This window comes from Antrostomus carolinensis, unplaced genomic scaffold (assembly GCF_000700745.2).
Source record: "Antrostomus carolinensis isolate BGI_N321 unplaced genomic scaffold, ASM70074v2 scaffold2310, whole genome shotgun sequence".
NCBI lineage: Eukaryota > Metazoa > Chordata > Aves > Caprimulgiformes > Caprimulgidae > Antrostomus > Antrostomus carolinensis.
In genome coordinates this window covers 4,474-17,023 of record NW_010290327.1, presented here as the reverse complement: position 1 = coordinate 17,023, position 12,550 = coordinate 4,474, and the positions used below count along the sequence as shown (strand labels likewise).

The 12,550-nt window shown below is 35.0% G+C and overlaps 1 protein-coding gene across 1 annotated transcript in view; it reads right to left on the bottom strand.

Moving 5' to 3' along the window:
* Nucleotides 1–12,550, bottom strand: part of DENND4C (DENN domain containing 4C) — a 38,300-nt gene that overhangs the window by 22,949 nt on the left and 2,801 nt on the right. The window contains exons 3-12 of the mRNA XM_010172613.2: nucleotides 11,962–12,028; nucleotides 11,234–11,292; nucleotides 9,746–9,890; nucleotides 9,209–9,384; nucleotides 5,707–5,807; nucleotides 4,011–4,229; nucleotides 2,861–3,006; nucleotides 1,655–1,690; nucleotides 1,277–1,407; nucleotides 294–426 (exon numbers count right to left, since the gene is read on the bottom strand). Of these exons, the coding sequence (XP_010170915.1) occupies nucleotides 294–426; nucleotides 1,277–1,407; nucleotides 1,655–1,690; nucleotides 2,861–3,006; nucleotides 4,011–4,229; nucleotides 5,707–5,807; nucleotides 9,209–9,384; nucleotides 9,746–9,890; nucleotides 11,234–11,292; nucleotides 11,962–12,028 (1,213 nt within the window). The remainder of the gene's footprint in view (nucleotides 1–293; nucleotides 427–1,276; nucleotides 1,408–1,654; nucleotides 1,691–2,860; nucleotides 3,007–4,010; nucleotides 4,230–5,706; nucleotides 5,808–9,208; nucleotides 9,385–9,745; nucleotides 9,891–11,233; nucleotides 11,293–11,961; nucleotides 12,029–12,550) is intronic.

Genomic DNA, 12,550 nt, shown 5'->3' with positions numbered 1-12,550 from the left:
ACCATCATAATTAATCCTCTTTTTTTTTTTTCAATTCCCCCTTCAAACACTAATTTTAATTTTCTTTTGTTTTACATCACACTCTAAAGCTTAAAAATGGGTTTGACAATAAACTGTAATCTCAGATGCTGATTTGTTTATTTATTACCTTCTGTTTCTTTTGCAAGTGTTAATTCTCAAAGACATAACCTCTAACAACATTAACTTATAGTATAAATAGGTAGTGGCAATTTTACCCCCAAACTTCCTATCTTTCAGTGTTCACACAGTGATCACAGTAAAACTCATCTGACCTGTTTTGTCCTCTTTGCCATGAGTGCTGGACTATTTGAAATGCTGCTTCCAGCTGGGTGTCTGCTGAAGGAGAGCTTGATCTCCTGTGGCCTGTCAAAGAGCTTGAAATCTAGTCGTGGGAAGTTTTTATAGCTATACAGATGATTAAAAACAAACAAACAAAAAAACAAAACAGAAAAGAAAAGCTTTTCACATACCTGCTGATAACAGGAAAGCCATACAAAGACAACTTATGTGCAAAGAACTGACAAACAGGATAATAAAGAACAAGATGGGACAAAAAAGAAAAAAAAAGTAAAGAAGATAGCAAGGTCCTTTTATTCTTATTCACAAAGATATCACAAGAAGATGCTTGCACATTAAATCTCCATAGACAATGGAAACAAGAACCAGATTGTCATCCATACCATGAAGGTCAGGAAAGCACAGATGATGATTAACAAGTATAACAGATGGAAATAGAACCTTCGTGACTTCCAAGAGAGACAGGAAGAAAAAAAAGCATACTCAGAGTGTCTGAAGCAGGGCTGAAAAACACTGCATGAAAGAAGTCTGAAAAGTAGAGTGGGCGTTCTGTTCTTTTGGCTCATCGGCTGCATATCAATAGTACCAGGTAGATCCATTACCCACCCCCTGTCATTCCCACTGTGAAACAAAGTGCACTGTGCTTGTTAGGAAATACACCTAAATAGCTCAAAGAGGAAGAAACACACTGAATATATGCAGAAAAGTATTACTATAAAGTTGGCAAGAAATTACTGAAAAATTAAAACCAAAATCCACATGCTCTCAAACACACATAGACACACAAAATATTGACTTCTACAGCTTCAGAGACTTACCAGAATCTGGGCAGTTTGTATCTTTTTAAATATTCTTGTGAACGTTATAGTAAGGCAAGTCTTGCACCAAGACGGAACATCTGCCCTACCTAACATCGTAAGCATTCTAGTTTCACTACATGTGGCTGTTGAAATTGTACCTGTATTTTGGCACTCGATCTTGTCCATCATCAGCAGGAGGTTCTGGTGGCATTATGAACACTGTGTGTTCACTTTTTTGTGACTCATCAAGCTCAATTAACCGTGTATCTTCGACAGATTCTACATCAACCTGAAAACAGAGTTTGTACTCTAAGTACACAGTTTGGCTTTGGGATAAAATGCCCTTTTTAACATTAATTATGCTAGCATATGCAAAAATATATTTAATATATAATGTATTTGATGTTACATATATATATAAAACATATAAAGCAAATTATATTTGTTCTAATTACTCAAATATCAAGTCTACAGCCTTGTCTTTCCATTTTTATTTCATGATCAGATATCCCTAAACATTTTGAAGGACAAAGTACCTTCTCTCCTTTTTCTGTTCCTTTATCCGGAAAGAGCTGGGAAAAGAAAAAAAAAACCTAGAGTTTCTTCTCAACTCAAAAAAATATCCTAAATAATTCCTTTAAAGCTGTGCCATTTAGTGAAACACTAAATAAGAAACAATAAATTTTCATATTACTGTAGAAGCAATTAATATCTTTTTCAAATACTTCCTTTGCTGAAAATAAGAAAATGCAGTAATTGGCATGCTTTCAATCTGTTGACATTACCTACTAAATACAAAATCCTAAATCTATGAAGTGCTTTTTTTTTTAGTTTAACTGAAAGAAATTGCTGTTTTGCACATACTTTTAATATGACAACTTAACTATACAACCTATTAACAATCTGCAATATCAAATTATTAAAAGTATTAAAGTATATGCTAGATGTATACCTCATAGCCAACAGAAAGAAAAATAAAGGCAAGGAAAGTTTTAAGCAGTTATTTCGTGGTCTCTTTACAAGTGTTAATTTGATCAGAATCAATATTGAATCAAAGACTCATTCTGTAAGAACTTTGTATAAAAATGAAGGTTCTGTCCAGAAAGAATCATGTATGTGAAAGAATCATACACCTTAAAAATGTATATAATTCTCTAGCTCCTGATTTTTATATTGTGAACCTGGCATTTTACAGATGAAGCTATAAACTAAATAACCTATCTAGACCAGAGCCATGCTGAAGAGACTTTGTTTCAAAAAACAAGAGTGGGTTACAGCAATTTTTCTCATATAAAATACAGACAACAAAAGGAGATCTTATCTACACATATCAGGTTTGACCACAAGTGGAACACTAGGCACGTTTTAAGTTTAAATTGTGTGAAAAAGAACAACAATGCAGATGACCACTGATAGATAATTCCACATTAGAGGAGGGTGATTAACTTTTGAAAGGAAGACACAGATAACATTATACTGAAGTATCAGCTACCGGTATTTCTCACATTATCTCCAAGTCTGTCATCCTACAGGGCTTCAGTGAAAGTCTCCTGCATCAACACAGAAAATTAGGAGCATGCAAGAAGATGAAGGAAGAAAATTACTCAGCAATAACCACCAAGAATTCCAGTCCCTCAAAACACTTGCTGCAGAGGGTATCTACCTTTACAACTGAAAACCAGGACAGCAACACAAAATTAACAGAAGCATATAATTTAATAGTATTGCTACATGTTTTTCACCTTTTCTATGCAGTCATCAAAAAATGCCAAGCCAGTATCCTTGTCACTCACAAAACTGCACTCTTCAATAAAGCGGCTGAATATCTGCGTCTTGGTGAGATGGGTGTAGAACTTTGTATAGGCACGATCTCTGCTTTTTAAAAATCCTGGTTATAAAAAGGAACATACAACTAAATACCAGTTATGAGTTCCATAAAAAATTAACATATAAAGTGTCAACATAAAATATTTAAAGTGCTAATACATTAAGTACTGGATTTATCAATAAAAACAACTATTATTACTACTTGCATTCAGAAGATTAAGATAATAGCTCTTTTTTAATAATTATTTTTCACCATAGTTAAAAATACTTTGCAAGCAATGACCCCCATATAATCTGCTCAGTGTGTTTGTTGACTTTTTGCACAAGAAAAAGGAGATTATGACCTCATACAAAAGCAGGAGTATTTAACAACTAGAACAATACTAAAATAAAAATTACATTATCCTAAGAGGTGACGGGCATCAAAATATTTGAGAGACTTTCCAAACCTTTGAGTAAAAATCTCTTCTCAAATCTCTCTTCCAGTAATTAAAAAAAAAAAACCAAAAAACAATCCCAAACATAAAAACCAACCCCAAAACACCACCACCACACACAACCCAAAACATCGGTAACATTTTATCTAGCATTCAACTCATTCACAGATCTGAAAATTTAAGATGAGGAAAATAAAATGACTTTTGTTGAACATTGTTTTGTTATCTTTCCAATCTCTATCCCCTTCTCTATTATCTTCCAATTTATATCAAAAACATTACTTTGTCTGTCATTACTGGGCTTTTGGCATTTTTGCTCTGTACAAATTGAGAAATACTCTTTCATTCCCAAGAGCTGCCCTTATGGAATATGCCATGCAGAGAGGGCATCATGCTACTGAAAGACAGCTTTATTAATACCAGAGCTATTGCAAAACTGCAGTTCTATGTGCATATACCCATGTTCCAATCAGCTTTGAATAATTTAAATTTATACAACTGGAATTTTAAATGTTGCCAAGAATTGTACAATCAAAGAGAACTTTGACCTCTTAAAGTTAAGCAGCTCCTAAACCCTAAAGTTGTAACACTGCCAGTGCTATCAGCAGCTGGTTTGCCTCACCCTCACCTTGATGATCAAACAAGGAATCAGCAGCAGTTGCTTTATTTGAAGGCGCCTGCGTGATTGGCTTGAGGAATGTTCTGTAACCCTTTAAAATAGATGCCATGAAACGGAGAAAAGCCTCCTGGATCTCCATCTCGAGTTCTATCATCTTCTTCTGCCAGGAGAAATCTGCCTCAATAGGAGTCATCTCCACTGCAGAGCCTTCCTGAGTTTTCCTGTGAACTAGCAATGAACAACACATAGAATCCTATATTAAAATCCAGTGCATTCAAATGGGTAACTTATGAAAGATGCTGAAGACAGATTTTTCTTTTTCCTACTTGCCCATATTCAGAAGTGACAAACACTAGAAATCCTGGGATTATTTTCCCTGATGTGGCCCATATAAAAGGCAGGTACCTCAAGAGTTGACTATGTATTTTTCTAACTGATCCAGCCTTCTGGGACAAGAAACAACGAGGAGGATCTCAGCTGAGTTAATGTTACTGCATGCCAAACTGAACCTACATTCCTTACTGTCAGTGATATATAAATACACGCACAAATACCATGTTTTCTCTGTTCTGAAGACTGCACATTTAGAAAGAAAGGGCCTAAAACTTTTTTCCAATCAAAGTTCCAACATTTTAGTGCATCATAGGGTAGAAACAAGTAGATGAGAGAGTTTACACCTGCATTCTTAAAAAACAGTAGCAGGTACTGCTTAAAATTATAGTTCCACACTTTTTATTTTTAAAAAAAATATCAATTATCATAATACAAATATTTATATATAAACATTATAACTTACCTATTATAATATTGACAAAATAGAAAAACTATCTATCTACCTAAAAAAGACCTCTGGTTCTGCTCAAGTTAAAATTAGGAAGTAGTTCTACATTGGATAGATAGCATGACATACCCTGCTGATAAAATCAAAAGAAAAGCTGAGGTTTTCTAACAGATGAAGTAAAGGTTACCCGCAAAAAAAACCCCAAACAAACCAACAACAACAACAAAAAAACAAACCATAAAATTCAGGCAAGAACACCTACCTCTTAATTAATGTACATTTCTGTTTCTGTATATCTTGTATACCTATGAGGTTACCATTGTCTCCTTCTCCATAATGATGCAACCTAACACAGTCTGAACCTTCTTACCTTAAAGAGCCTACCTACAGTCAGAAAGAAGCAATACCAGAAAACTGCTAGGTCAGATGGAATTTTGGTCTTACCTGTCCCAGTCACTAGGCAGAAGATAGCCAGTTTTTCTTTTGACAAAAAATTTTGTCAAAATATAGCTACTTTATTTTTGTAGACAAGTCATTATCTGAGATATTCAGCAGTATCTGCACAATAGCTGAGACATTCAATGTTATTTTACCCATATCCCCATTTTATCTATTATTTTTGATCAGAAACGTGAATATTGTTTTAGGTCAAGATCAAAACAGGTTTTAGCTGAATCTGTGTTTAAATATAATTTCATCATGAGTAAAGGCTAAATTTTAAGAAGTCACAGCAAGGAAAATAAAAGTCTAAAAAAATAACTCACACTACATATGATAAAAGGAAGTCCTTACATTTCTATACTTATTATAGTTTAAGACTTTTAGGTGTATCAGAAAATTGAGTAGTTTTCTTTGAATATTTACTTTCCCTGCTTTAGGCAGTTTCTGTTCTTACCCCTTCCCATTTTACTTTATATATTTCACCTGCTGCCAGCTGTGGGTGCAGTTTCTTTAAGGTGCTGAGCAAACTTTTACACGGCTTCTTAGGAAACTGCTTCCAGTTGGTGCTCTTCTTATCATCTGATCTAAAACACAGGGGAAGGGAAAAAAAGTTATATAAAATACAGATCTTATAAAAAAGAATAGCTACCACAGCCCTAAGCTGCTTCATTTTCAGAACATAGTAAGCAAAAAAGAAAAAAAGTATTTTGAAAAGAAATACTGTCGCTTGTCCCTATTTGTCAAAAATATAAAAATGGGAGTGACGTAACTCAGAATTTCATTTCCTCAGATAGAGAACAATATAAATTGAGTTATGAGTCTATATGAAAGATCTGCATTGAAATTTGATTTAGACTTAGATTCAGTTGAAGCTTCACTTAGCTAACTGCCCTTTCAGAATTTTTATCACTCTTGCTAATATAATTTAAGCCCACTGTCTGTATGTGGTTACTATGAAAATTGTCTGTACTACCATAAACCTGCCATACTGCTACTGATACAAATAAAAGCAGTTTGGAATACAACATGAACTTGTTACTGCAAAATGCTAGAAGACCAGTCTGGTAGCTTTATGGTCATATGGTACACTGTAACATGTCTAAGGCAACTCCACTCCAGCTGCAACTACAGGCTAGTGGGGACTAGGAAGATTGGGAACTCAGTTCATAGTTTGAAAAGCAAGCGGCTGACTAAGCAACAGAGTAAATTGGCCAAAAGAGATGTTAATTTCTGTTAGAAGGACAAGGGGTACAATGCCAGATCCTGTTTAAGCAGTTGGATATAAAGACAGAGAGAGTAAGGAGTAAATCCTGAGAACTCTTAACCCTCTCTGGAAGGCAGAAGGTGGGGGAGAACTACTCTAACATGGAGTAAAGGAAACTTGTGGCCACAAGACCTAATCAGTTATTACTATCCAAGCTGATGGTGTCACTGCTTGTGACACCACCAGCTTGGATATCTTTACATCCTCATCCCCCTGACAGATCCCCTGTTTCTATCTCCTTCATTTTTCTGCAACTTAGTCTTCAACTTACATTCCACTTATGAACACTTTGCATTAATGAAACGTTTGTTCAATTATTATTTGTTCAACTGGTACCAACACAGAACTATCCTAGGAAAGAAGCCAAAATTTCAGGAGTTAAAGGAAAAAAATGCAGGCTTATGGCTGCATTTGCCTGTTTTTCCCCCACCATAATGGCATGCCTATAAACAATATTTGTGGTACTGTTCCAAAAATGCAAGGAAAAAAATCCTGCTATAAAAATAAAACAAACTCTCAGATCTTTGCCCTAAAAAGGTTACTTTCCTTAACCAGCTTTCAATGTTACTTTCACAGAGACAGTTGAAAACATCCAAAAAAAGGCACTAAGGAAGATGCTGAATGAATAAAGGCCTTCAGTATTTTTTGGCAGCAAATAAATGTTCACTGTATTTTAAGGAAGATAGCAGTAAACTTGCACTAAAAAGACACAAGACAGTCAGATTGATGTACTAGAAAATATTGAATTTTTCATATATTATTCTTCTATATGTAGTCTTTCAAAGTTACCAATAGTGCTGTTAAATGCTTTTACATCTGAAAAAAAAGCAGCATTGCCACAGAAATAAAGAGAGGCAGAAACAGACATCAATAAAATAAAGTGGAACATTCATATTTACTCACTAGTATTATTTTAGAATTCTGTATGAACTTCAACACAAACTGCTTTACAGAGATTTGGTTTCACCTACACATCACCAAAACTGAAAAATATCCTCATTTCCAGGTTAAAAAAGTTTTATAATGCAGGTATCATCATCTCACATTTACCTAAGTCAAATGTTACAGATGTCAAATTCCTCTGGAAGTCAAATAAGTGGTACAGATGAGATACACACAAAATGGGCAGCAAAAAAGAAAAAGACCCATTGACTATTGAAAAAGAAATGAACTTTTTAAGACAGTAAAAGAAAAGGCGCAAAAATCTTTCCAGTTGAGCACCTCATAAGAGGTCTGTCACTGGTAGATTTTTAGTTTAGTAACCAATACAAGTAAGGTTGGTACTTGGTCTTTCTAGCAGTCATCCCAAAAGAATCTTGACATCCTCATCTCCCTGCTAGATCCCCTGTTTCTATCTCCTTCATTTTTCTGCAACTTAGTCTTCAACTTACATTCCACTTATGAACAAAAACATTCAGGTAATTTTCAGTGTGAATACCTTCATATAAACAAGTTACCTTCCTTGAGTTTCTTCAACACATTCTTCTTGCACAACACCTATTATAATTATTCTTTTGGTGGCATAATACTTTGATATACAGTGATGAAAATGCTTTTTGCAGTGTTTTTAATAGGGACTTATGGGAAGGAGAAAAAAGCAAATAAAAAAATAAACACAATCTGTTCCATTGTTTACTATTTCCTTTGATGCTACTAATAAAACAAAGCATTTCAGTAATGCAAAGGAAACATTTGCTTCAGAAAAGAAAGGCTCCTTTTGACACAATGAAAAACAAGAAAGCATTCAACTGACCCATAGATCAAATGATCAATTCTAACTCAAGCTAGTAAAAACAAAAGTAAAGAGCTAAAAAGTGACATGAGATGAAGTAAAACTGTATTTTCACAGAGAAAAGACAGGCAGTTTATTTAGTGACGTTCACCCTCATCTTGAACTAGCTTAGATGCCTCTTTCTATTTATGATCCAATTAACTTAAAATGGAAAGGTAATTCATACAGTTACTAAATTAAACACTTTATGAATTTTCAATTCAGTTATTTGTACTCTCATTTAGATATATTACAGGAAAATAGAAATTACTCTGAAATAGCCTCTCCTCAAGAAGATGAGAATAAATGGTTCATGCAACACCTTCAATTTAAGAAAAGTACTAAAAACATAATAATTAAATGAAAATATTTTAGATTTAATGTAGTCAAGACACCAAATTTTGTTTCACTGATCTCACCAAGTTTGACCCTTGTAACTTGAGGAAGATTTCTTTATTAACAGTAACATAAAGCACCCTGTGTGCAGGACTCAAAAGCTGTCATGAAGGGTCCTGAAGTGCTCATGGTCATATCAATAGTCACTGACCACAGGCAAACCACATTCAAAAGTGGTAGGTCAGGGTAAAAATGTAAGAAATGGTGGGGCAGAAAAAAACCCCAAACAAAACAACTCTTCCTCTATTCTAGCTTTTGTTCCATTTCCCTAATAAGCAGTGCTAGTAAGTGCTAAGCAGAAAAACAAACCAGCACACTACCATTTTTACTGAATTTATACCAACATCCGCATCACATTTTTATAGGCAGCGCCAAGTATTGACCCTTGACTTAGTAAGTTTTAATTTACTATGTAGTATTGCAAATGAGAAAAAGAACAGAGGATAGTAAGAAACAAACCATACTGGATAAAAGAGTGTTTAATAGTTTTATCTCCTGAGCATTTCAACAACCTCTCCATCTACAGTTAAATATAAAAACTCCATGGAACTTACATGTACACCATGTTTGTGTCTAAGTCAATGCACACAATATCCTGTGGTGGATCGTACAGATCAAAGTATCGTGAATCAACTCCAACAATAAATGGAAGAGGTGCACTGAGTACGGTGGCCAGAGACAAAGGACAAAGGGGGATATACGGACATTGCCACTGAAATGGAAATATCATCTGAAGGAAAAAATTAAATGAAATCAACACATTAAACCAAGACAACAGATACTGTACAGTAAAACCCAAAAAGCTACATCCAGCAAGTTCAAATGAAATTGCTAAAAGCCTTATAACGTTGTCAGAAAAGAGTCTTCAAGTTTGACCACTTATTTATAGTACATCTCTTAGTATCTATGCAAAAATGTTGATCATTCTATGAGTTATAATAAGAAGACATGCTAGGGCACTTTAACTAAATGCTGTCGCTGGGAAAAATGGAAATTCAGTGCATCAATCATTTTAACTTAAAAAAGCATTCTAACAACTGTGGAGTTTGAACCATCTTCTCTCAGTGCCGCAAAGAACACTTTGTACTTACAGCTACTACAGCTTCAGCAACTCCTGTCAACACAGCTGGTCTAAGAGAATGGAGGAGAATCTTGCCTTCCAGTAATACAAAGAGTAACAGAGTGGCACAGTTTTCCGGTCCAAGATTCATGAGCAGTGTGCTAAAGTTTGCTCCACTAAGGGATGGGTGTGAAGGGATAAAAGAATAAGAACATCACAGGATTCTTTTTTTTTTAAAAAGTCACTACTATCAAACTTCTGACAACAGTTTGGGACAAACCAATTGAATGGTGCTAACATTACCACACATCAAATATCTTCCTATCTATTTAATAGCTATCACCTCAATATGAGACTTGTACTGCCACAAATAAACCTAAATTCAAATTCTACTGCTAAAGAAACATATGCTATACCAAGCTACTGCTGAATTTTTGTTGTTAAGGGCACTTGCTCTCACATATGCACAGGCATCTTGACTTCATAACAGTAAGACATATGCTTAACAAGTCATACAAGCACAAATAACACCAGTAGTTTCATATCATGGGTTACCTCAGGCAAAAATAATGAACTAGAGTATCCATTTAATCTTAGAATCACAGTATCAAATTCTAATACTAGTCAAGTAAAATCAGTCCAACATTCTGATAGCAACACGCCTTTAGTTTCTACAGTTTAGACTCCATTTCATTTGTTTGGACTGTATACATTTTTTAGGAATTGTAATGACATCCGTAAGAGCACAGAGGTGTAAAATCCATCCTTAGAAAAGTGCTTACATGTTACTTTGCATTTTGGTGGCTGGTTGCAATTTTTCGCCTATGAGGCTGTTTAACAGATGTGATTATTCTGCATACAGAATATTAATGTTTAAGGGGGAGGGAGGAGAATATTTTGGTCTTTAACTTAAAAACAAACCAGAAATCAACAAAACCATCCAAACAAAACCCCATGTCACAATGATAGGGAGCTCCGGCCCAGAAGACACAGGCAGTATCCACAGAGACTGCATCAACCTTCAAGCACAAATACCAATTTATAGGTATAATTCTGAATTTCTGAAATGCTTGCACACTTATGCATTGACTGATTTCACATAAGTGCTTGACAGAAATGTCTGTCTTGAATCCAAAAAGGTAAGAAACTAAGATCACAAGCAGTCTATCTATGTTATAAAAAAAAAAAAAAAGAAAAAAATCCTTACTACACAGGTTCTGAAAATACAAGATATTTAAATACATATTTTTTTCCCTCACAGCCTGCTTTTTCTTTCTTCAAAATTCTTACAATAATCGGACAATTTATCTTTATTTCAGGATAATTAGGGATATTATTCCGCCAGAAGGGACAAGTCTACATAAAAAAGACAACACTGTATAATATTATAAATGTGTATTGAGCTTTCTGTTTATAAGATCTAATAGCATTGCAGTGATGTTTGGCTTCCTTCTATGACTCACTCCTATTTGCCTCTGGATTTTCAAGTAGCATACATTTAAAGCATTAATAATGATACCTTAATGGCAATGGTGTAGAAACTGGCTGAGACAATATTAATGCATCATGGGCAGAAAGCTGAAACACATAAAGTAGTGTGTGATTGATACGGAGAACTCCAAAGTTAATACAGTATAATCTTCCAACATAAATGTATATCCATAGTCTCATAAACTGTCTGCCAGACAACATCACAATGTCATGCAAGAGATGCAAATCAGAGACAATTTTTGGGACTTGTGTTCACTGGGTCAATAGAGCTTGTATTAGTCACTCAAACATTCTCAGAAGTTATGGGAAACTGTCTGTGACTCAGTGTTGAACACGTAACTGCTGCTAGGTGATTAAACAGAAGCACAAGAGACAGTGCCCTGGGGCACTAATCTTTGACCCACAGCACCGATGATGAACAAGTGAGAGCAAGACAGAAAACAAACAATGCCTCCCAGTAAGGTAATGCCAATGGTGCCTATAAAACGCAAGAGTAATATACAGCAGAAATTTCAAAAGTACAAGTAGGACACTGCTGCCATCCACAACACCTTAAGTCTGAAATAGTTTCCTTTGCTAAGTTACCCCAGGTAAATGAAAGAGAAGGCCAACCCATCAATCTCCTCCCCTCTCCCTTCCAGCAGATGGGTATTCAAAGCTGAGTAAAAAGCCTAAAGGAAGAAAGTAGGCTTTCAAAAGAAAGAAAGAGAGATTGCCATTATTGTAACTAAAACCAGAAGCAAATGTTTTGTTTACCTGCACAAGAATCCTTGGCCTTTGTGGTGAAGGGAAAGGTATGTTGTGCATAAAATGTGATATGTGCCTGAAAAGAAGACAAGATGTTAGAAAATTAGCACCAGGACCTAATCAGGGACTGAAAACAATGTTAATCACATATTGGAATTACTATGGTACTAAGTCTTAGAAACGCTGTTAAGATTTATTTACTGTTTTGATAAGTTTAAGAGCTTATTTATGCAAACTGAAACAAAGAAGCTCCATTCACTCATATTTAATGCGTTAAAATTAATACGGGCAGCTTCAGATAGCGTCCTGGTTTTTAGCTGGAACAGAGCTGGGTTTCTTTTTCAGTAGCTAGAACAGCACTGTATTTTGATTTTCAGCCCGGGACTTGTTATGAGAGAAACACTGATCACACAACAGTGTTTGCATTTTTGTCACTGGAAGTGAAGGACTTTGTGTTCTGTTGGTCCACAAGCACAAGATCTCAGGGGGTGGGGAATATTTAAATTAGTGAGCTAAATTGTCATTTGGGTATGCCAATGAGATATTTCATATCATATCATGTCATGTCCAGTATATTAGTGAGGGTCTCTTCCTCTTT